This window comes from Tympanuchus pallidicinctus, unplaced genomic scaffold (genome assembly GCF_026119805.1).
Source record: "Tympanuchus pallidicinctus isolate F22 unplaced genomic scaffold, pur_lepc_1.0 scaffold3, whole genome shotgun sequence".
Lineage (NCBI taxonomy): Eukaryota > Metazoa > Chordata > Aves > Galliformes > Phasianidae > Tympanuchus > Tympanuchus pallidicinctus.
This window is the reverse complement of record NW_026294747.1, coordinates 106,693,800-106,716,615: the sequence shown is the minus strand read 5'-3', so window position 1 is coordinate 106,716,615 and position 22,816 is coordinate 106,693,800. Positions and strand designations below refer to the sequence as shown.

Sequence of the window (22,816 nt, the reverse complement as noted above, 5' to 3'; positions counted from 1 at the left end):
TAGAAGACTCATGGTTCAGCATTTCTTGCAAATCCCTTTGTGTATTTCTAGCCTTTGTATGACATCATCGGCAACATGACAGTTTTGAAATAATCCCACGGTTGGAGAATGAATGGCAGCTGCTTTAATAGCTCGCTGTGTCTCACTGGCAGAACTGAATGCACACAGTAAAAATAATAATAATTAAGAAAATCCAGCAAGCTATCCAAAGCTTCTGCAAAGTGGCCAAGAATGTCTCCCACCCAGATTCAAATAGAAAACCGCAACAGTGATGCTTTATTCACATCCTATCTGTAAATAACACACCTCAGGTTCGCAAATAGAACAGGACACGAGGTGGCTGCCAGCAGACAGGCTTTCTGCCAGCTCCACGAACCAAGCCCGCGTGTTTTCCACAGCCCTTCACACACCCAGCAACGGGCGGCAGGGAGAAGAGCTTCGTCACACGAGGAAGGGCTTAGGAACGTCGGATGGCGTTTGGTGAGTCACAGGATCACGGGATGGCGGAAGGGACCCGCGAGGATCGCCGAGCTCATTCTCCACACAGGACCACCCGAGCTCGTTCCGCGTCCTGCGGTGACGACCCTTCGAGCGCTTCCCACTCGGATCTCGGCTCCGTCTCGCCGCGCCACCCATTTACGGCTGCCTATTCTCCCACCCACCATCACCGTGCTCCCTTCCCGGACCCGCTCGAGGTCCCCGGGGGCGGACTTTGAACCGGCCCCGCAGCCGGGCCGGATCCGAGCCTGCGGAGCGCGGCGAATTCCCGTGGGAAGTTTGTGCCTCGCCGCGCCCCGTACCGCCCCGAGCTCTCGGCTCCACGTTGGCCGCGCAGGCGCAGCGACGCGCTCACCTGCTGTGGGAGGGGGGAGCCGGCGGCGGCCGAGCGGGGCAGGGGGCCATCGCCGTCTCAGCGCAGGGGCGAGAGAAGAGGAGGAGGAGGAGCGGGAGGAGGGCGAGAAGGACTACAGGGAGGCAGCGCGCTCCCCTCGCCGCCATGTTCAAGAAGCTGAAGCAGAAGATCAGTGAGGAGCAGACGCCGCCGCGCGGCGCTGGGGGCCGGGCCGCCCCCAACCAACATCAGGTAGCGCAGGGACCGCCGGGGGTGGGGGGGTTAGGATTAGGGTTAGAGTTAGAGTTAGAGTTAGGTCTTGTCGTCCTGCTGTCCGCCCGTCACATCCCCCCAGTCCCTTTAGCTTCCCTCATTTGGAGGCCGGCTGTCGCTCGGTTTAGCCCCATGCGCGTTTTTAAAGGTGGAAAAGCTGAGGAAAAAAATTTTGTTCTGACTTTTACTTTTTTTTTTTTGTCCTTAGCGATAATTTTGTTGGCTTTTTTTTTTTTTTTTTTTTTTCTTTCTTACTTATACTTCTGTCAAGGTACATGATTAGCATTGGTTTCTAGAAACTGCATGTCCTAATGAAGCACTGTTGTGTGCAGGCTTTGGCAGCAGCCATGGCCAGAAATGTGATGTTTTCATGCGTGTGCCAAAGCAGAAATCTTCTCTGTGCCAGTTGGGTAAAAAAGCCATGACACAAGTTAACTTTACTTCATCAGATTTCGTGCTGAGACAGGCGCTGTAGCCTGTGCCTTTTTGAGTCTGCGCTGGGTTAGGTATGCTTCAAATCTTGGAATCTAACAGAGTAAAAGGGATGTAAACTCAGCCTCGTGCTAATGGCAGGCTGCAGGCGGCAACTGCGCTCTTCTGACAGATCAGCCATCGGCTGCCTGTGCCCGGGCTGGATGAAACATGATGCATGGGTGATCTGGCGTTGTGTGGTCTCCTGGTTTCGACCCTGCTGACATTCAGCTACTTAATATTTGTTTTAATTGCTTACCTGTCAAATAGGGGCAGTAATTCTGGAGATAGATTGTCTGCAAAGCTCTTTCACAGAATCACAGAATGGCTTGGATTGGAAGGGACCTCAAAGATGATGAATCTCCAACCCCCCGCCACATGCATGGCCACCAAGCTTCACATTTCATAGCAGCCCAGGCTGCCCAGGGCCCCATCCAACCTGGCCTTGAACATCTCCAGGGATGGATGGGGCATCCACAGCCTCTCTGGACAGCTGTTCCAGCACCTCATCACTCTCATAGTAAAGAACTTCCCCCTGACATCCAACCTCAATCTTCCCTCCCTCAACTTCAAACCATTTCTCCTTGTCCTGTTTTGTAGCTTCTCAAGTTTGAGCCCTTTCATATCTATTCATTTTGAGTCTTCTCTGGAGAGTTGAAGAAGTAATTTTTGTCACAGTCGGGTCAGAATAGCATACTGAGTTGGTATGAGTGCTGAACTTTCAAGTACAGTGGTAAGAGAGCTGCAGAACTTACTCTTACTTCTAAACAACCAGATCACAGTACTTAGTAAGCGATGTTTTCACCCAGTTAGCAGGACACTCATTACGTGTGAGTGTTTTCACTATATACGAGTACTTATTAGAAATCAACATGGTGGATAAATTTGGGCCCAAATGGCAGAAGTGGTTGCACTTCTTTATTTTTCTCTCACATCCACAAGAATATGTTATAGTCTTTACTTGGTTGTTAGCATGGACAGTGTTAACAGGACAAATGTTAGCACTGTTAAGTCTTATGAAACATAATATAAGATACTTTCAACCAGTCTGCGCTGCTGTGGGCAGGCTGTGTAACTCAAAGGTTGACATGGAGGAGCAGACAGAACAAGAGGAGACTTTTGTTTATGTGTGAAAATTTCTTGGAGTATTACTTATTCTTTGATCTCTGGTACTACTAGCAGGAAATTGGCATTATATTTGTTCCTAAAAGTGGAATAAACTGATCTATTAGCTCCCGTGCCTCATTTCAAAATAGATTCTGTAACTGAGGAAGGAGGGCAAAGGTACTGAGGCCTGAAGAATGTGGTGGAGCCATGCAAGGGTGTAGGAAGTACTTCTGTTCCCTTGCTCTTACTAGATACATAAATAAACTGTGTTCAGTTTACTGTGTGCTCAGTCATCTATGACAGACACTATGAGTTACCACCTGGTGAAATACTTTCAAGCCAAGTTTTCCAAATTTCAACACTTTTTGTTCTATGGGACTTGCATCCGCATTCATTTTTGCTCTTTTTGTTCCTGTACCCTGTCACAGGGAGGCCTCACTTGTCATCCCCTCTCTGGGACACCACACTTGTCAGCTGTGCTCTAGCTGTGGTATGTGAGGCTGTAATTACCTCTCGAACACTGATTAAATCCACAGGCACCATTTCTCCCATCGTAACATTCATGTGAATGCTTTTTCTCATGAGGTCTTTGCAGGCTTTCCTCTTCCACATGAGTGGTCAGCTAATGGATGTTAGCTCCCTGCATCTGAAAACCTGTCTGATGGAGGACACGTCAGCTTCTGACTGCTGACAGGGAGAAAAAAACTGTTTTTGCAGTTGGAGGCAACCGTTTGATCTTCTGAACTTCAGTTCTGGAATTGTGCTGTTTGTTGCATGGGATCAACGGCTGCTCCTGCTGCCCTGCGCGGTGCCTGTGAAATGGCTCGAAATTGTCTGGCCAGATGAGTGCCAGCAGCAATACCAAATGCACAACCACCCAGGGCAGAGCAAAGAGAGGCCTTCGAACTCCTTCTAAACAGCAGCTAAGTGCTGATGAACGTTTGGAAACCTTTCTCACTCTGTGTGGTGAGGGCGAGATGTCTTCTTCATATAACTCACTTTAGGCTAGATGGTGGAAGGAAGAGGAGCTGGGATAGGTTGCTGTTGTTGTGCCTGGTAGCCTTTCAGAGCACCCAGCACAGTCACGGTCTTGAGGTAGACATTTCGTGGGGAAGAATTTATGTATGCAATCTAAATGATGGTGCTGCAACAAAGTGTGAAAGGATTTGAAACTTTTTTTTTTTTCATGGTGACACTGTTGTCTGGTTTATGTTGTTGCATTTATCTAAAGGGAAATCTCACTCAGTAGTTTCTTTGTATGTAAAACTTGCTGATATTTTAATATTCCTTACTTTGGTATTGAAGTTCTCCAAGTGGATATTGAAGCAAGAGGCTGGCAGCTATACTTAGGTTGGCTTGGCCTGTTGCAAGCTCACTCAGCACGGAGTTGTGAAATGCCTTTGGATGGATGTTCAGTGCTGATAGGAACAAGTTTGTACTGACATCAGAAAATGCATCATGTTCTGCCACTGCCCTTTTCTTTTGCTTAGATGCTATTTTATTTTGAACAGTCTTTAAAAAAGTTTTTCTTCAGTCAGTTTTTTTTTACTAATTTCTTAAAGGAATCTGATGGTATTCCTTGTGTGAATGATCAAATGCCTGTCAGTGCAAAACTTTTGAGCCATAAACTAAGCATGAACATGTTAACATAAACTAAACTTGAACATAAACATAACGCATTAATACTTTAAACAAGTGTTAATACAGACTTGTATTATGAAGCTTGAGTTTCAAGTGTGGACAAAGAGCACCATGGTTGCTAATAATCAAAATAAGTATTTTGTTGCATGCTTTCATGGCTGTTTCATGACATTTTATGCTGTGTAGACTTTGTGCTGGGTACGGTCATAAATGGCATAGGAAGCTGATTTTGGTTTCTTCAAAAGGAAGATGTACACAGGGTTTTGCTGACATGTTATAGCTAGTAATTGCTAATATAAATGAAATAAATTAATTATTTATTAATAATTAAAAATAAATTAGTTCTGAACTGGTGATGTTATTGGTTGTTGATATATGTGATTTCTGTATAGGTTCCCCCCAAGTCTCCTCCACCAACTGACAAAAGAAGCAGATCATCTTCTTTGGCAGAGCAGAATGACGAAGGCACTTCAACACCAGACAAAGAGGTCAGTTGAGAACTAGTTGTCTGTATTTTTTTTGCTTTAATACTTCCTTTAAAAAAAGCAAAACAAAAACAGCTTTGTGTTGAGTAACATTTTCTTTTGTTTCTCAGTCTATTTCTTGTGCATTTATACACAAGAACAGTCTTATAGGTTAAATCCCATAGTGTTGACTGCTAGTGAAATGGAACTTGAAGCTGTAACTTAAACATTAAGAAACTTTTAAAATCTTTCTTGAAGTTTTAATAATCTTATCCCTGAGCTGAACTCAGCAACTGTGACAGAAGTGACATTCAGAGAGATTATTTTTTCTTCCTTTTTGTTTGAAAAGTTGGGGGAGTTCTGTTAGCTGTTGGGGTAAATTGGCCTAACGTGCCTAAAGTATTGAAGTGAAGCCTTATCTGTGTTTCTGACTGTACCAGTAATAATTATCAAATTTCAGAACAGTCTCAAAGAAACAAACAGACAAACACAAACAAGAAAACAGCAGCCTAAAAATACGGGCATAAAATATGATTAAATTTGCAATGGCTTGCATAAGCAAACTGGAGATAATCTGCACTCGTCCTTGCTCAGATTGAGCACTGTGCGTTTTGCTGGGGTTTTTTTGTTTGTTTGCTTGTTTGTTTTTAATGGCAGGATTAAAAATAAATAAAAAAGAACTGATTTAGAGAATGTGCAATAGATTGGAGTGGTGAAGCAGGGAATGCTGGTGATTCTGTGAAATTGTCAAAGGAGATCTTCAGCTCCTAGGTGTAAAACCAAATTTCCTGGTTTTGACTGGAGAGAAGAGAAAAAGGTGCACTTTCTTACCATGGGCCCACCTGCTTCAGTTTTTAACACATTTTTGTCAGCTGGCAACCAGTTATCCTGAAATTCGCCTTACACTCTTGAAAGCACTGCCAGTGATTAATGCTTGACGGTTTGTTTTCTGCAGTGATAGCAGAAACAAGGCAAAGACTATCTTGTGGTTCTGGTTTGTGCTTTAGAACAGCAATATTAAGGCTTCTAATAAATAGTGTGGTTTTTTTTTCCTGTACTCTTGCATGTATAGAACAACTTCCATTTGTCACTGGAGGGAGGCTTTCTCTGAACTGATACTCCATAGTGTGAGCAAGCAGTGTAAGCCCTGGTAAATTATTAAGCATTTTAGGAAAGTACTTCGCTGCATTTGTTTGTTTTTGTATTAAGTGCCTCAAGACAACAAGTAGAATGTGATAAAGGTTAAAGGAACAATCTGACTGGGGTGGTAAGTCACTTTTAAGCAGCAAAAGCTTAGTGGAATATGCTTAGTGAAGCTATGAGACACAGTGCTGTTTGTCTGTGACTGATTCACTGGGTTTTGTCAGTCACTGATTTGGCACTGCCAACACAAAATTTTCCTCTGTTTTCAGTGGCAAATAATAAGGGAAAAGAGTAAGTGGTTATTCTCCTCTTCCCTTTTATTATGCAAGTGCCAACTGTTTTGTCCACTCAAATAGTACAACTTACTCATTGAGTCAAACTCAGAGTAGTTTTCTTTAACTTGCCTTTAGTTTTGGGAATGGCTGCTTTTATTCCGTATCTGAAGAAGGTTCATATTCCTAAAAGCTTATCTTCTTCTTTAGTTGATTTAATAAAAAATATTAAGACAAACAAATCCTGTCTCTACCATTCTGATAACGTCGTATTGTAAGAAATGAAAACATTCTGAAGTATTGTTGAGCTCTTCTGACTTTACCTATATATATATATCAACACTTCCTGGGTCGTTCTTCATTTTTGCCAATTTTGCCTTCTAGTGTTTCATTTGATTTTGTTGTGCCCCAGTTTCTTTTTTCTAGTTTGCTCTTCAAGACAAACAGGAGAAGCAAAGAATCCCCCACAGGACATGCCAGGTTTTGCTGGAAGAACATTATCATGCTCTAAATACAGTGATTACTCTTGGAACGATCGGAGAGAGAGGGAGAAATAAGATTAAGAATGGCAGTGGAGTACTAAAGTGACCCCAGATTTATAGTTATCCCTTGGCATAGGGAGTTGTTATGAGAATTTTGCTTATGAAACACATTCTGTAATTAAAATTCTGAAAGCAGTAAGGATGCTAAAGGAATGAAAATCTCTGTTTTTTAATAAGGTCTGTTTTCACATCAAATGGAAATTTTACTAAAAGGAAGATAAATGACATGAAAGCTTCTTTTTCCAAATATTCCTCATAAGTATTAGGATATAAGTATTAGGACTGGTTAAAAGCAGAAAGTCTTTCAAGTGTATTTGTTGAACTTTCCTAAAGTTCAGCTCAGTAGCAATATTTATAGTGCTTTAAGGTAGATGCAGATACTACAGACCATCTCTGAAAATGCACACAGTAATTATAGAGTAGGAGGAGAGAATTTTAAGCAATGTTATTGTTTGATCATTCATATGTTATGTATGTTGTCAACGGTGTTACAAAGAACTAAGGTTAGACAACATTTAATTCACTGAAAATGTTTGGCTTTGAAGGATGCTGTAATGTTTCTGTAGTACATGGATAGGTATTAACCAACATGGTATAGAAAGCTTAAGCAAATAGAACTCTGCAGTGTTTTGGAGTTCCATTGTGCGTTTTTTCACCTCTCACTGGTCTATTCTATTTTAGTATGTATAGATTAATAGGTATTTCAATAGATAAATGTTCACAGAATCACAGAATGGCCAGGGTTGGAATGGACCTCAAGGATGATGAATCTCCAACCCCCTGCCACATGCAGGGCCACCAACCTCCACATTTCATAGCAGCCCAGGCTGCCCAGGGCCCCATCCAACCTGGCCTTGAACACCTCCAGGGATGGACGGGGCATCACAGCCTCTCTGGGAAGCTGTTCCAGCACCTCACCACTCTCATAGTAAAGATGTTTTCACACTTTTGGTGCTGCAGTGTCAAGGCTACAGGTATGGCATGCGGAAACTGCAATTAAATTCAATATTTTTAGAATTTAAAAAAATCAGAGTGAATTACACTTGTAATTGGCAATATGATTGTGATCAAAGAATTACAATAAAACCTTCAGGCAAACATTCTTACTTTATATTCTTCAGTGACAACTTTTTCTTTGTTTTTTTTTTTTTAACTGCAAGTGCTGTCGGATTTAAGAAACCTCTGCACTTCATTTATGGAACACTAGCATAAGTTTCTTTTATTGTTGCCTTCATTCTTTGGCTTCTGTTTCAATAAAGCTGTGACTCTCCATGGAGGATACAGAGAAGCTTGTTTTGTTTTCTGTATAAAGAAAAAGCAGAGGTCTCTTCTTGCAAGTAGTTTGCAAAATATGGCTTGAATGTGAGATAAAAGCATTTATTGATACTTAGCTAGAACTTCTTCAAACAAGTTGTCTGTCAAGTGCTTTCTGAGTCGGACTTCTTGTCATTCAAAACAGATCTGCGTGATTAAAACCAAATTCTTGCTACTTCCAGTCTTTTCCAGAGAAGAATAGAGTTTGGTTTTCAAATTTCAGTCTGTTGAGCAGAATTTGAGGGCAAATGCATCAATCATACTCCTTATCTTTCCTAGAAATTGAAATTTTTCTGGTATGCACAAGGATTGCTCCGTAAGTAATGCCTCCTATTTTATTGTTTTGGCCCACTGTGTCAGACATGGATGTTGGTAATATGGTGACAAAGGTTGAACCTTCCCACCAGTATTCCATTACGTTTTGTTGTCATGCGAAAGATGGCAGCAGAGGGGCAGTCTAACAGAATGGTATCTGATATGAAAGTGCATCTGAAGCAAATGTGTGTCCTTGAATTCATCCACGTGGAAAAAATGGCACTTTTTGATATTCATTGACACTTGGTGAACGTTTTGGGACACCAAACAGTGTATGTGAGCACAGTGAGACAATAGGTGGTGTGTTTTGGGAGTGGGCAGCAACTTGAAAGACAAACCAGATTCCACAGGGTCATGCAGCTTTTTGACTTGCTCTGCCAATGAAGTGGTGCTGTTGTGCTCTTTGAATCTGTTGTGGTTTCCATGGAAATAAATGGGAGGCATTACTTTGGGAGCAATATATGACCTATGTAGTATGATGTGTCCACCCAGTGAAGATAAGAAAGGTAGTTTGGGGCCACCAAGCACGAGCAAACAGCCAATAGCTTGCTGTGTAGGACTTGTCAGTTATCCAGGTCCAGATATCACTCACATCCTCAGGAGTGTCATGGAAGTAACAGCAGAGCACCGTATATTTAGCTCCCTTTAGAGCTAAAGATAAACTAGCAGTGGGCTTCTCAGACTTTATGCTGACTTCTAAAATGAATTGAAACACTTTTCTAGCATAGGCTAATAATAAAGGAACCCAAATAAAACTGGAAATAGTTTTTGTTTTTCTACCTTTGTTAGTGCTGCATCTTTTATCTATTCATCCAGTTTGAAGTACTTCCAAATAAATACTGCCAGGGTCAGTCTCTGTTAAATGCAACTTAAAACTGAGTTTTGGAGGTTGTACAACCTAGTTCTTATCTGAAGTTTTTTATAGCTCTTGATGCATGCACAGATTTGTTTAGATAGCTCATGAAAATGAAAGCAAATCCAGAAAGGGCTGTTTGTTCAGTATTACCTCTTCCTGTAAATGCAGTTCAGAACTCATCGATTGAAGCTTTTTTATTTGGAGAGAACTCTTGAACTTTGAGTTCTTTCTCCATTATTTTAATTCCACGAACACAGTAGAAACGAGGTATGAAGAGATCATTATGAATTGCACAAACCCAGTCAATAAGTGTGTGTGTAAGGTCAGCAAATTACTGAATTATTCACAACTTTTCTGGCTTTCCCCGTATTGGGCAGATAAACTTTTTTTTCCTTTTATTTTTTTTCTTCTTTTTCCCCTTTACTGTTGGGGAATGGTATATTCTTCTTAGTTACACCTGATAGCTGACATCCCTGGCTTCTTGAGCAGAATGAGTGAACTACTGGCTTGTCTTTTAGTCAAGCTTGTAGTATAATCTCTTTCCCTTGGTTTTACTGTACACGTATGCATGGAAAGCTGTATACATACAATTAGAGAAGCTTCTAAACATCAATATACTTGAAATGCACATGCACCATGATGTACTTGGCTAACAAAATGTGTGAATTTGCAAGTTTACATAACAGCATCTTCATCTGAAACTCTGAGAGGGAATGACTGCCTTTGACAACCAAGCAAGTGTTATGTATATGCAATATGAATTGATTCAATAATTCCCATCTCCCATGAACAGTAAGAGTTGAGTTGCACCATAATCCCCCTTAAATTCTGTCTTTTCTTTCTCAGCCTTCTAAGAAAGCTTTTGATGTAGGGGTCATAGCTGCTTTAGTTTATGCATTCCATTCTTCAGAGTCGTCAGAGCACAAGTAGATTTGAGCGGGGTGATTCTTCAGACGGAGGAAGAATAGCAGAAGCTATAAGCATGATTGGTTCTGGGGTTCAGCCTTCAAAGAACAAGTAAGACTGCTTAACCAAGACCAGACTTGAGGGCTGAAGAAACTCTGTTTCTAAAAGCCTGAAGAGATTAACTCTCAACAATACATAGTACTTAAAGAAGTGTAGCATCATCTGGTCTTTTGGTTAATTACATAATTTATCTCATTTCTAACTTTTTCTGAAATGTAGAAATCCTTACTGTTGGTCAGTAAGATAAAGTAGAAGTTCTGTGTTATGATAAAAGATCAGCAACATCGCACACTTCATTTGGTGCCTGAGTTAAAAGTCAGTGTGCAATAGGGAGTTCATTTGTTCATTTACCATGGAGCATGCTTGAAGCATAGAATATCAAAAGATTTTAGTAGCGTTTTAGTTTTTTTCTCTAAAAGGCTTTAAGAGCAATTTGATGGCATTCAGAGCACTAGAGAAAACTAATTAAAGCATTACTTAGATTTTTGCAAGTTCTCTCTGGTCAGAAGCATGCTAGAAACAATTGGATTCTCTACCTGTCTGGTTTACTGATTACATCAACTGACATTAGGCTGAGGTGGTAGTGCTAATGATACATTAGATAGCTTAGCAGTAAATGGTGCTTAATGTTTCTGACCCCGCTAAGGTCATTAGGAGTGGCACAGCTCTCAAGCACAAGAACCCATTGTGACAATATTTACAGCGGTTTTGCTTTGGCAGGCTGCCTTTTTTTTCTTGTCGCTTTTTTTCTTTTCTTCTTTTTTCAGGTATGGGTGAATCATTTTTAGTGACTAAGAAAAGAAAAAAAAAGTTAAATAGCTAGCACTAACACCATGCAGAACTGTTAGAAATGAAAAAGTGCTAATAAAAATGATATGTACTTCAGGAAGTATTTGGTAGTGTTATTATAAGACTTATCTAGCAGCACTGCCTATAATAACTATATAAAATAGCAGGTAACAAGTTGCTGGAGCAAATTATGTATGAGCAATTACTTAAACATTTTCAGTGTTGAGCATCCAACATCTGAGAACAGAAGATGAGTTCATTAATGAGAAGATAGAGCCAGTTCTAAAAGGGCTACTTTAACCAATAAGTATCATTCTTGGCCCATGACTCTCTTTTGTAGCTGTTTGAAGTGTGAAGCTCATCTGTTGGTTACTGGGAATGAAGTATATTGCAATCTCATTTTCACATGATTTTCTGTTCTGCCTCAGGCACTGTTGTTGTCTTCTACCTGACTTTGTTTGTAGGGTTTGTTCCTTCCCTTTTGTGCTAGCCTTGTCTTCTTGGCAGTAGGCTTGAGCAACAGCATGGTAATGTAGTGATGTTCTTGCTTCAGGCTTCTAGTTATCATCTATGAAACTCAGCAGTATTGTTAATTGCTTTCTATTGTTTGTGTTAACTATTGTTTATGAGACAGACCCGTAGTTGTATGTCGGCAGATTTAAGTAGTATGGCATAAGAAATAAGAAAGCATGTATGAATTTAACAACCTAACAATAAGTAGTGTGCATTGGGGTGGCTTAGGCTATGCAGATGCTGGTACCTTGGATATGCTTATCTTGCTATGGAAAAGCTGCCAATTGTCTGCCAAGTAGCTGGAATGAATTTTTAAGATCAACTCCATTGTTTAAGCTTCTTTATTGTCTTTCCCATATGGTTGGGTGTGGGTGAGTTCTTTTTCTTGTTTGATTTTGTTTGGCTTTTTTTGTGTGTGTATGAGATAGTACTGCTTTAGCCCTCCTGCTAGAACCTTATTACGCTTATATAGATGTGGACTTAAAGGCATTACTAAAAACAACCATTCTTGGGTGGCTGTCCACTTTTTTATTTCAGATGAAGAATAATTTCTTAGAGGTGACATAGGATTTTTTATTTTTTTTTTTAATACAAGTTGTTTGGGTAATGCAAGGAATTTGGTTTATGCGAAATAATGCTGTGGTGAAATTGCATGGTCTAATATTTTGAGAAGCAAGCATTAGCCTACCATTGCTAGGAAATGGTAATTAGAACCATCTGGATTCTTGAAGTCCTTGGCAGTCATGTTTTGAAAGCGATTAATCTAAGCTGAAAGTAATGTAAGTTCCGTTTCTAAAATGTTCATCATCTTTTGGTTAATAGTGTTCACCATAATCTGTGTACAGGTACTTTCAAAATGGTGTTTCATCATCCTAACTGGTGTTGTCTAAACGTTATTCTGTATAAAGCGTTCTGCGTCTTAAACATTTCATCAGCATTTTATTTCTTGCTGAGAATTTATGTACTTCTGATTCGTGAGGCCATCAGGCTTTCCTGTAGCACTGCTGCTTTGTGATTATACACTGTTTTTGTGATTGTTTTTCACATGTAGTTTTGAGAGCAAAGAGGGCTCAGTGAGATCAGAAGGCAAGTCACCTACAGAACTTAAATAAAAAAGTCAATGTCAGTACCTGAAATGCTTTCATTATGTGGGGCTTGAATACAATGCTTTTTGAAAACTATGTTTCCCATTCTTCTAAATAATGAACTGAATGACCTAATGCATAATTGTGCTCTTGTCCTACCTTTATCAGTGTCTTGTCTCATCAACTGCTGTACCTTCTGACAGTGTTTTCAGTAGTGTCAAAAAACAGTAGAATTTTGCAACCTTCGTTACCTTATCATTTGATTTATCTTCGTTTTCGTACTTTTTGCATTGAATGACAGCTTCTAGCCGGGATGATAGCAGAGCCTGCTTTTCTCTCTGAGTATACTATCTTTGCTTTGGATCCCACCAAGCAACCTAAGCCACAGAGTGACGGTGTGGTGAGTCCTCCCACCCCTCTTAGTGATGCCTTTAGGAGAGGCAGGAGAGTCCTGTACTAGAAGGCAAACCTAGTGTTGCTTGTGGCTTGTTCTCACAATGGCATCTTAACTACCTTGTTGCTAACCCTGCACTAAATTTCACTGAGTTAGTACCTGATAGCTCCTGGCTGGTGTGCTGTATGATGTGAATTTATTGTAACACCAAAATTAACACATTTTCTGTTACATGGGTAACAATACTTTACTCAACTTTTAAGTAATTGTTGCACAAATTTGTACACTTGTTGCTTAGAATTTGATAATGCTATTGAAAGTCTTCCTCTTCATTTTATATATGTTTATATTTCAAAATAAATAAATACAGTAAACACTGAGATTGCATGTAATTTTTGGACACAGAAACATTTTGCTGCCTACAGTGGAAGGCTCAATGTAACTTACTGTTGATGGCAGTAGGAAATTGTTATACAGAGACAGAGGAATTCAACTGCTTCTAATTGGTAACCTGAATGGTATTACTGTGAGGCTGAATGGACTTTTTTCCTAAATTGTTAGATTTCATTTTAAATATATAGTTGTTTGCCTGGAAATGTTGTTTGCATAATATACAAATTATGCAGATGGCAAAGCCTGGTTGGAAGAGAACAAGACAACTGGAGAGAAAATAGCAGGCACAAGAAGGAAAGCGGCCTTCTAATTTCTGACACATACAGAAGCAAAGCTGTGTGATTCTGATTGCTGCCATGGAACTGGGGTGTCCTCCTTCACGTGCTTCAGAGCCATGGCATTCCTGAGTGCACAGTGATTCAAAACATGCTAAAATCATGGAGTCACGTATCATCCTCAATTCGTGATTCCTTACGTTCCTTTTCTGATTTAGCAAGTCCTTCCTTGCTGCTCATGCAGAGGCTGAAAATGAAAAGACACTGAAGGCTATAACAGGGTGTACATGCTGTGATGGTATTGTCTCAAGCTAGAAATGATAAGACTGAAACTGCTAGAAAAGGTGATTTGTGCAAAGTCTTTATGTGTGCCAAAGTGTTTTTTGCTTGTTATCTCAGAGCACAGCTTCATTACTAGCTCAGGCATGGTGCTCACCAGATTGAGCTTTTTGATGAAGGGCAAAGTTGATATTCAGACTACTGAAATCTGAAGCTTTGGAATAGTTTTATATTTTGTAAGCATTTTTTTTTTCCTTTTTAGTTTCTAGGTATTTTGACCACATTCAAGGTCCTGTAATAGTTACTTTAAATTCTGCAGATAAAATTCAGCGTAAACAATCATGGACTGTTTTTCAGTACACTGTAGAATATCCTTTGTACAGCTGGATTTTGAAAAGGATGCTCCAAAGTTGCCTTTGTATTCTCTGTATATACTTCAGTGCCAGCAGTCGCCATCTTGTATGTTTACATGCAAAGCTGCATGCACTGCAAGTAATTATAATGTGGGAGTTATAGGTAATGTGTTATCAATGAGTGTTTAATAATCTTACCTGTAAAACTGATTTTATTTTCTGAACCTTTTGAAAAGAAGTGCTCTCAGTGTAAGAATTCAGGACGGGGCAGTGAAGAACAGAAAACAGTGATGAAAAGTCTTCAAGGAAGAGGAGTGCTGGTTATTACAAATACAAGAAAACCAAAGATGAACATTTGGGAAACCTGCATAAACTAAAGATACAGGAGAACGAGCGTTTCATCAGCACACACAAACATATAAATAAGTTTTGCTAAGACAGGCTGGTATTTTAGCTGTGTGTGTACAGGTGATGTGTGATCCAAGAGAATGGGCAGCAGGGCGAAGCGGCTGGAACTGTGCTGGCTTTTTTGCTCAGCATTGAGGAGGCTAGCATAAACTCTCTGCTAACTGAGCTTTGGGGATTTCCTTACATGAAAAAATGCAGTGCAGATATTGTTGGATGAGGAGGTATTTTTTTGGAGAGGAAAGATTGTGGGGAAAAAAATGTATACAAAACCCTTCTTCCTTCCTCCACAATTTACTCAAAATTTTGCAGTGCTTGAGGAAGAGAGGAAGAACAGTAGAGTGTTTTTAAATACAGACACTTAAGCTTTAAATTTTTAGGCACATGCAAATATTTATACCCTTAGGAAATAAATAGTAAGATAAATCAGTTTGCATTTCAGGAATAAGAATGTATGGAAGTACAAATATCAAGAGTTCCCTGAGGGCTCCAGTTAAAATTGAGCTCTGGTTTATACCTCTTAATGATGGAAAGCAAACATTTTATTAATAATTGTAAACGTAGCTGTCTTTGGATACAGATACAGTTGTTGTGTTATGTTCTGGGGAATAATGGAAGACTTCTGTTGGTCGGGAAGCCTGTCATTTCTCTAGAGGTTTTAAGACTCAAAATGCCCACGCTTTTTGCTTCCAGTTTTACCAAACCAACTCTTGAGGCTTACAAAAGGCTTCTAAGCTCTTCAAAGCCTCTTGAATCTATATTTATATATAGCAACCTTTATTCATGCTTACCTTTCACTTTATGGACACTACAGAATGACCCTTTGCCCTAGAGCACAGGCTAGGGCGGTTAGAACTGCAGCAGCTAGGTATGTGAGGGTCCAGGTTCTACATGAAATATAACCAGTGCATTCTTGTGATTTATTCTGATAGCAAATACAGTCCTAAACGTAGGCTCTGCTTCTGTTTACGTAGGCTGAAAGCAAAGGTACCAGCACAATGAAGAGGAAAACTTTAAAAGAGGTGGCATTAGTTTCAGTTTTGAGATGGCATTTTTTTTAAAGGATCTTAACAGTTGAAAAGGATACTTTTTTGTATGTGTTTATAAATTTAATGTAATAAATCTAATTACTCTTGTGTTTTAAAATGACTTAAATGTTATTTAAGTATCATTATGAAGTAGATGTACAAACCCTACACAGTTTCCTTTAATTCTACTGATAATAATCAGAATAGGTGGTTTTTGAAAGGTGTAGTTAGTGTGAATTCTTGCTGAAGATGTCTTTTCTCTCCTGTTTGTCGAGTACTAGACCTGGACTATCACCACTGAAATAAATAGATGCTTTATTATAAAGCAGAAAGTAGTTTTTTATTTGGATTACCCTTACTGCTGGCTTTCCAGTTAAGAAATGAGAGAACAGGTAATGCAGCCCAGAATAAAACCTGGGAATGCTTTAGTTCAAAAACCAGTAAGAGCTCTTAATCCATTAAAACCAAACCCACTATGACAATGTGATGCTATTAAATGGAATGCAGATTTTGTTCAAGCCAGACGAAATGCAATTTCCAAATCCAGTCTGAGTCTGTATGGGTATCTGCTAATTTCTCGAGCTTAGCAGTCTGGATTTCTACCTTCTGTGATATTTCAATACTTTATTGAGTTTGGTCCATATCAAAACATACTGAAGCCCTTTTTTTTTTTTTCTGATACATTCCTCTGATGCTTGTGCTTCCATGCATATCTGCACATCTTAATTGGAAAGTTACATTGCTCATAACCCTATTCCTTATATTTTGTTCAGTATTTTTCAGTGCTTCTCTTGGAAAAAAATATCCAAGAGAGTTTCTAGCTTGTTCTACTACATCACTGTGACCTGACTTCAGCACTAGAAAACTCTGAATCTATACAGGTTAGGGAGCACCTGAGCACAGGGCATAGGAACAGCAGAACAGACAAAGGACAGAAAGAAATCTGAAATCCATAATGAAAATAAAACTGTTGTTTTTTGTAGAATTTTTTTCCCCTCCTTATTTGGGAGTGCAGAAAAATGTATGTGTCCAGTCTTACACAAGATGTGTTCTCTGAAAGTCTAATATTGGGCTTTCTTGGAGTCTAAAACAGTGTTAATGGTATATTTGTCCAAGTAACAAGTTCTTGTGTTTTTTTTTCCCCTCTTTTTATGCCTTCTGAAGAAGAGGAGGATGATGTGATTTCAGTGTTCCTCACATCAGCTGTAGACACTGATCACCAGTTCAATTTTTTTTTTCCCCTGCTGTTACTTTGTCTTTTTCTGATGTTCCTTTGATCTGCGCATAAATGTTACATAAATAATCATTATGAATAATTTAATTGGAAATGTTGGTGTTTGCAGATGTCTCATACTAATCTATGCACACATAGCTGCTTGGTAGTTCTCTATATTGCAGCAGTATGTTTGGAGTTTAACAAACTAGCTTGTTTGCATGAACATATCAGAGTAAACATTTTAAAGGAAGTACTAGAAACACAGACAAGAAAAAAGCATGGGTGTTATTTGTAGGAATGATGAAATCTAGTCATTAGTCTATTCCTTCTAACTATTGTTTTTCCTCCTGCAGCATTTACCTAAGCAAACAGTTCCCAGATCGACTGAAAACGATGGAAGTGAGCCAGCATCCCCTCAGGTACTTAGGGGCTTTTGTTTTGTCTTTCACTGCCATGTTTCATTTGTATTAATTTATCCAAAGTGCCCAGTGTGCATCTTCATGCTGGAGAAGGGATGAGAAGTACTTTGGCATGTTACTAAGATGGTATTAAGATAGAGTTACTTTCTAGCTGAAGGAAAAGAATTGATAGGCTTAAAAAAAGTCGTCACTAGTAATAAGGTGGAGGTCATTCTTTAATACACCTCAGCAATAGGTCTGGGTTGCTGGAGTGGGATTAGCAGCAATTGCTACTGTGTGCATTCCAGCCTTTGTGTGGGCTACATCGTTTGGTAGTGCTGTAAAGTCACTGCTGTAGCACCAGCAATGCATATCTCCATAGCATGAGCTCTGCTGTTTTAAAACCTCACAAGGATTTGTGTTGCACAAATCAGTAATTGCATTTTGTCTAAAAATCTTAAAACCATTTAAAATAAAAAAGAATCTTCAAGATCCCGTTAGCACTGTTGTACAAGGACTTTTACAATGAGTTTATTTTCTCAATCGTAGGAAAAGGTTTTGGTATCTTTGCGATAAATGCAAACTTCTGTTCAATACATCAAGAAGTGAGTCACATTTATATGTTTTAATTTGAGATAAAAAGTAAATGCAGCTATTTGTTTCAGTTACGTATTCACTTTCTAATGGGCTTGCACAGTAATATATGCTTCCAGGAGAGTAAATCAGAGCTGCAGTGTACTGAATTTAGTTGTTCTCTGAAACTGCCCACACCTGGTAGTTTGCACGGCTGTTTTTTCCACACAGGGAGGTGACTGCTAAGGGAATGGTAGAGATGGTGTCATCTCTAAGGTGCTCTGTTGGGTGACAGTGGTTCCTTGACCTTACTCAGGTCTCTGTTTCCTCAGCTTTACTGTTTTTGTCTGCCTAAAAGCAGTGCAGAAGTAACCTCTTGTTTGGGTTTTCACAGCCAAGTGATGCTCAGTCATTCACCCAGCGTCTTCAGCTCCGAGTTCCCTCCATGGAGTCGCTGTTTCGAAGCCCAGTGAAAGAGTCCCTGTTCCGCTCTTCTTCTAAAGAGTCCCTGGTACGAACATCCTCCAGAGATTCTCTGAATCGGCTGGATGTGGATGCAGCTGGTCCCACCTTTGACCCACCTTCTGACATTGAAAGTGAGACCGAGGAGGTTTCAGGAAATGCAGACAGCCTCAGCAGGGAGCAGCTGCTGCAGCGACTGCGCCGCATGGAGCGCAGCTTGGGCAACTACAGAGGGAAATACGCTGAGGTAAGTGATGGCACTGAAGAGAGAGGAAGGAAAAAAGTAGGACTGGTACACACAGTAGTGAGTCATCATTTTTTCTCTGCAGTTTTCCTCAGCTTGGAACAAATGCTGTTGTAGATAGCATGGACTTTCAATGATGATACTAAATCTGGTCATGTTTGGCCTAGGCAAGCCAAAAGTTTTGCTGGTAGCACGATGTGGAAATACTTCTCACAGAATCACAAAAGAGCTGAGGTAGGAAGGAATCTGAGTCCATCTGGTCCAATCCCTGCTCAAATAGGGCCACCCAAAGCATGTTCAGGTGGCTTTTGGAGTTCTTCTTGGTTGAGTCTCTACAGCCCCCAGGCACCTTGGGCCAGTGGTCTGTCAGTTGCAAAGCACAGAAGTGCTTCCTGGTATTCAGAGGTAACCTGGCAGGACAAGGGGAAGTGGTTTTAAGTTGAGGGAGGGAAGATTTAGGTTGGATGTCAGGGGGAAGTTCTTTGCTGTGAGAGTGGTGAGGTGCTGGAACAGCTGTCCAGAGTGGCTGTGGATGTACCATTCCTAGAGGTGTTCAAGGGCAGATTGGATGGGGCCCTGGGCAGCCTGGTCTATTATTAAATGGAGGTTGGTGGTCTTGCATGTGGCAGGGGGGTTGGAGGTTCATGATCCTTGAGGTCCCTTCCAACCCTGGCCATTCTGTGATTCTAGTGTTCCAGTTTGTTCCCATTGCTTCTTGTCTGGAAAGAGCCTGGCTCCGTCTTTGCCCTCCCTTCAGGAATTTAGGGATGTTGACAAGAGCCTCCTGTGCTTCAGGCTGAACAATCTCAGCCTCTTCTTGTTGAAGAGGTGCTCTGATCCCTCCATTATCTTGGTGGCAGCCTTCCCTTGGACCCCTTCTAGTATGTCCAGGTCCCTCTTGTGCTGGGAGGCCCTAAACTGGAACACTTAGTACTTCAATTGTGGCCTCACCAATCCTAAGTGGACAAATCACCTCTCTTGACCTGTTGGCAGTGCATTGCCTGATGCAGCCAAGACTGCTATTAGCCTTCTAAGCAGCAAGGGCACGTTGCTGACTCGCATTCAGTTTTGTAGCCATCAGGACCCATAGGTCCTTCTCTGCAGAGCTGCTTCCCAGCTGGGCCCTTGGAGTTATTCCTGCCCAGGTGCAGGGCTTTGGTGTTGCCTTGTGGAATTTCATGAGATTCTTGTTAGCCAGCCTCTCCAGCCTGTTCAAGTTTCTCCCTTTTCATCTCTTATTTGTAAATAATTACTTGCTGTTGGGAGCACAGTTGAGTGTCACTCTGTGTGTTTTCCTCAGCTATATACCCAGATACAGGTCCAGGAGTTTTTCTGTTGAAAGTGTGTACCTGGGCTGGTATTGAGTGTAGTGCTGAGCATGGCTAACGTGACATACTTTGCTTCTGTAGCTGTACAGCTACACTATATGCTTCACTCCGTGCATTTATCGTAGACACACACGTTGTTTTCAGTCATTAAGTTCTGTTCACCATAACTTCTAGGTATACCACTTCTAAGTTTTTGTTGTTCTGTGTGTTTCTGTGTGGACTTTTGGCTATCAGTGCCAAAATGCATGCAATCTAAGACATACACAGCAACTGCTGTGTTTAACGTGTATCTTAAAAATTAGCTATGTTTCATTAATTCATTCGTTATCATCTCCCATTCTTTTTTCATAGTCTTCCAGTTAGTATAATAAGGTTATATTTTCTAAAGGTTTAGGTAAAAAAAGTGTTGTTAAAATGAGAATTCTCCAAATTGTAGATTTGGTTTTGTGTTTTTAGTGCAGTCTGTCCAGCAAGTCCTCTCTATCAAAATGATATCTCTATCAAAAAGGTAGTTTTTGTGTGAGAGAGTTTCTCCAGATCTTTGGATTCCATTTAAAGACGTGTTGGAGTTTGGAAGAAAGGCATTGGACATATAGTGAGAATTTAAAGATTTAAAATTCTTTCTCATTGGTGGTAGAACCCAGAGTTGGCATCTCAAGAATATAGTTTTTGTTTTCTTCTAAGTATGAAGTAAGTATGACTCAAATTTAACAGTAGCTTTGAATTCTGAAAAGTTCTAATTTATTTCAAATTACATTTTGAAGATGTTAATTGACTTACAGACTTCTGGTTTTGATGTTTTGCATTGGTTTTCCCATAGTTTTTCAGTAGTTGGAAGAGTGCATTCTAATTCCAAGTGCCATTACGCTACTTCAGCTTTGGACAGCTTAGGCAATTGTGATCAGATTTTTAATTAAACTAAATTGTGCAGTTACTCATGAAGTCCTTTTGTCAGCTTACAATGAAAAATGTTGTTCATTTCCAGTCTGTCTGCTTGTGTATGTGCAAAGCACTTGGGATGAGAGCGTTCACTGTTTCGCAAACCTTTTTCTCCTAGAGTTGGAAGTGTACTTTACAAAGTAAAATCATCTTTAAATTTAAAGTTTAAATATGTACGTCCCCGTGGAGGCAGTTCTCTGGGGTATAACTTTCTGATGTAGTTTTTTGACCACCTGTACTTAAGCTTGGGAGTCCTTAGGATTATTTTCAGTGAAGGGAGTGCTGTGCTTGAGTGGTGAGTAACCTATTTGTTTTGATACATAGACTTTATTTAAGTTATTTTATAAGAGGAAAAAAAGAACATTGCAGAAGACAATTGTTTTCATACATTTCTGTCAAGAGAGTTTTCCAAGTAAGGTAAGGAGTTTGAGAATGCATACAGTGATACAACTAAGCAAATTATTGTGATATCTCTAAGTGGATGCATTATCATCATTATTACTGATTTCTGTGTTTTAGCTGGTGTCTGCTTATCAAGTTATCCAACGAGAGAAGAAGAAGCTACAGGTAAGCATTACTATCTTCTCAATCTTGAAAGATACGGTGCAAGTGCACCAAAGTGTCCTTTGTTTGTATTCATTTATGTGTACTTCCACATGTTTACATATGCTGGAGTGTTTTATTTATAGATACAATAAACAGAAGACTGTCTTTTAGCTCGGTGCCCTTAGAAATCTCAGCTAATAGTGGTTTGTGCAAATAACTGAAGCTGTTGTACTTCTGCCTTTTTGAATGGATCAGCTGCATTCGTGTGATGGATTGCCAACTCACATTTGGCAGTTCGTTACAATACTTACACATCAAATTTGACTTGAAAGAAAAATAAACAAACACAAATTCTTCTGCTGATACACAGTTCTATCAATTTATTTATACTTTGCACCTGCAGTTACATTTAATATGGTTTATTCCTTTTTAAGGGCATTCTGAGTCAAAGTCAGGATAAAGCACTTCGCAGAATTGGAGAACTGAGAGAGGTAAATTCCTTTATTGGTTGAATGTTTGCTTTCCTCCATACGTGCAGAGGATCTTTCTCTGTGCCTGGTTTTTGATTTTAAATTCAATTTGGAAAATATTTCCTATTGCACAGCAGGGTTTTTAACTGCTTGCTTTTATTGCCTAACATGGGGCTATTTCTCTTGTTTATTTCCCATTCAGCTGATTATTGTCACAGTCTAAGGCAGAGCAGTTTGTAGCACCAACTGAATTGCTTTTCTGTTCATTGTGAAGCTGGTAGAAATGCATGTGGTTGTTGCAGTGTTGTTGGGGATGACATTAGATGTGGCTCTGCAACTTCTAGCTTTTTTAGTATTAAGAAATAATTATACTAGGTAAATATAAATAACCTAGGCTCTTCATATAAGGGTTTTCATGGCTGTTGAGTTCACTGGTTTCTTTTTTTGTTGTTGTTTTGCTTTACTTACCTTTTTTTGGATAGAAATAATTCTAAACTACCCACAGCCTTTCAGACAAATTGGCTAGTCAGTATTTCTTTCCAGTTTGCTACAAATGTAGAAGTGTATCCCATGTCAAGTGTATAGCTGTATGCCCCAGGAGATTTAATTTTCCTGTGTATTGGTCCTTTGTAAAGTTTGAGAGGTTGATATATGTCAGAATTAAAGTGTTTTCATTAGGGAAAGGGTTGTGTGTTTGCATACTGAACTTTTAGCATGTTTTGACAAAGTTGTTTGATTAGAAATAGATGTAACTGTGTGTTTATGTGTAAAAAGAGATATAAAATATATATACGATGTGGAATTTATTTATCCTAAAAGTATTACAGGTGTAAAGATTCCTAAAATCTAAGACTTATATTCTTTATTAATATAAAATCTTCCAAATCAACTCTTTGGCATTCTGAAAGCCCAAATATTAGAACGTGTAGT

The 22,816-nt window shown here is 39.8% G+C and overlaps 1 protein-coding gene across 3 annotated transcripts in view; it reads left to right on the top strand.

The window, feature by feature from the left end:
- The first annotated feature begins 874 nt into the window (after positions 1-874).
- GOLGA4 (golgin A4) overlaps positions 875-22,816 on the top strand; it is a 58,355-nt gene continuing 36,413 nt past the window's right edge. For 2 of the 3 annotated variants that reach the window (XM_052693321.1, XM_052693320.1), the window contains exons 1-7: positions 875-1,084; positions 4,717-4,812; positions 12,885-12,983; positions 17,280-17,345; positions 18,292-18,606; positions 21,390-21,437; positions 21,851-21,907. In XM_052693321.1, the coding sequence (XP_052549281.1) occupies positions 998-1,084; positions 4,717-4,812; positions 12,885-12,983; positions 17,280-17,345; positions 18,292-18,606; positions 21,390-21,437; positions 21,851-21,907 (768 nt within the window). In that variant the 5' untranslated portion in view covers positions 875-997. The remainder of the gene's footprint in view (positions 1,085-4,716; positions 4,813-12,884; positions 12,984-17,279; positions 17,346-18,291; positions 18,607-21,389; positions 21,438-21,850; positions 21,908-22,816) is intronic. The other variant, XM_052693322.1, reaches the window with a different exon arrangement.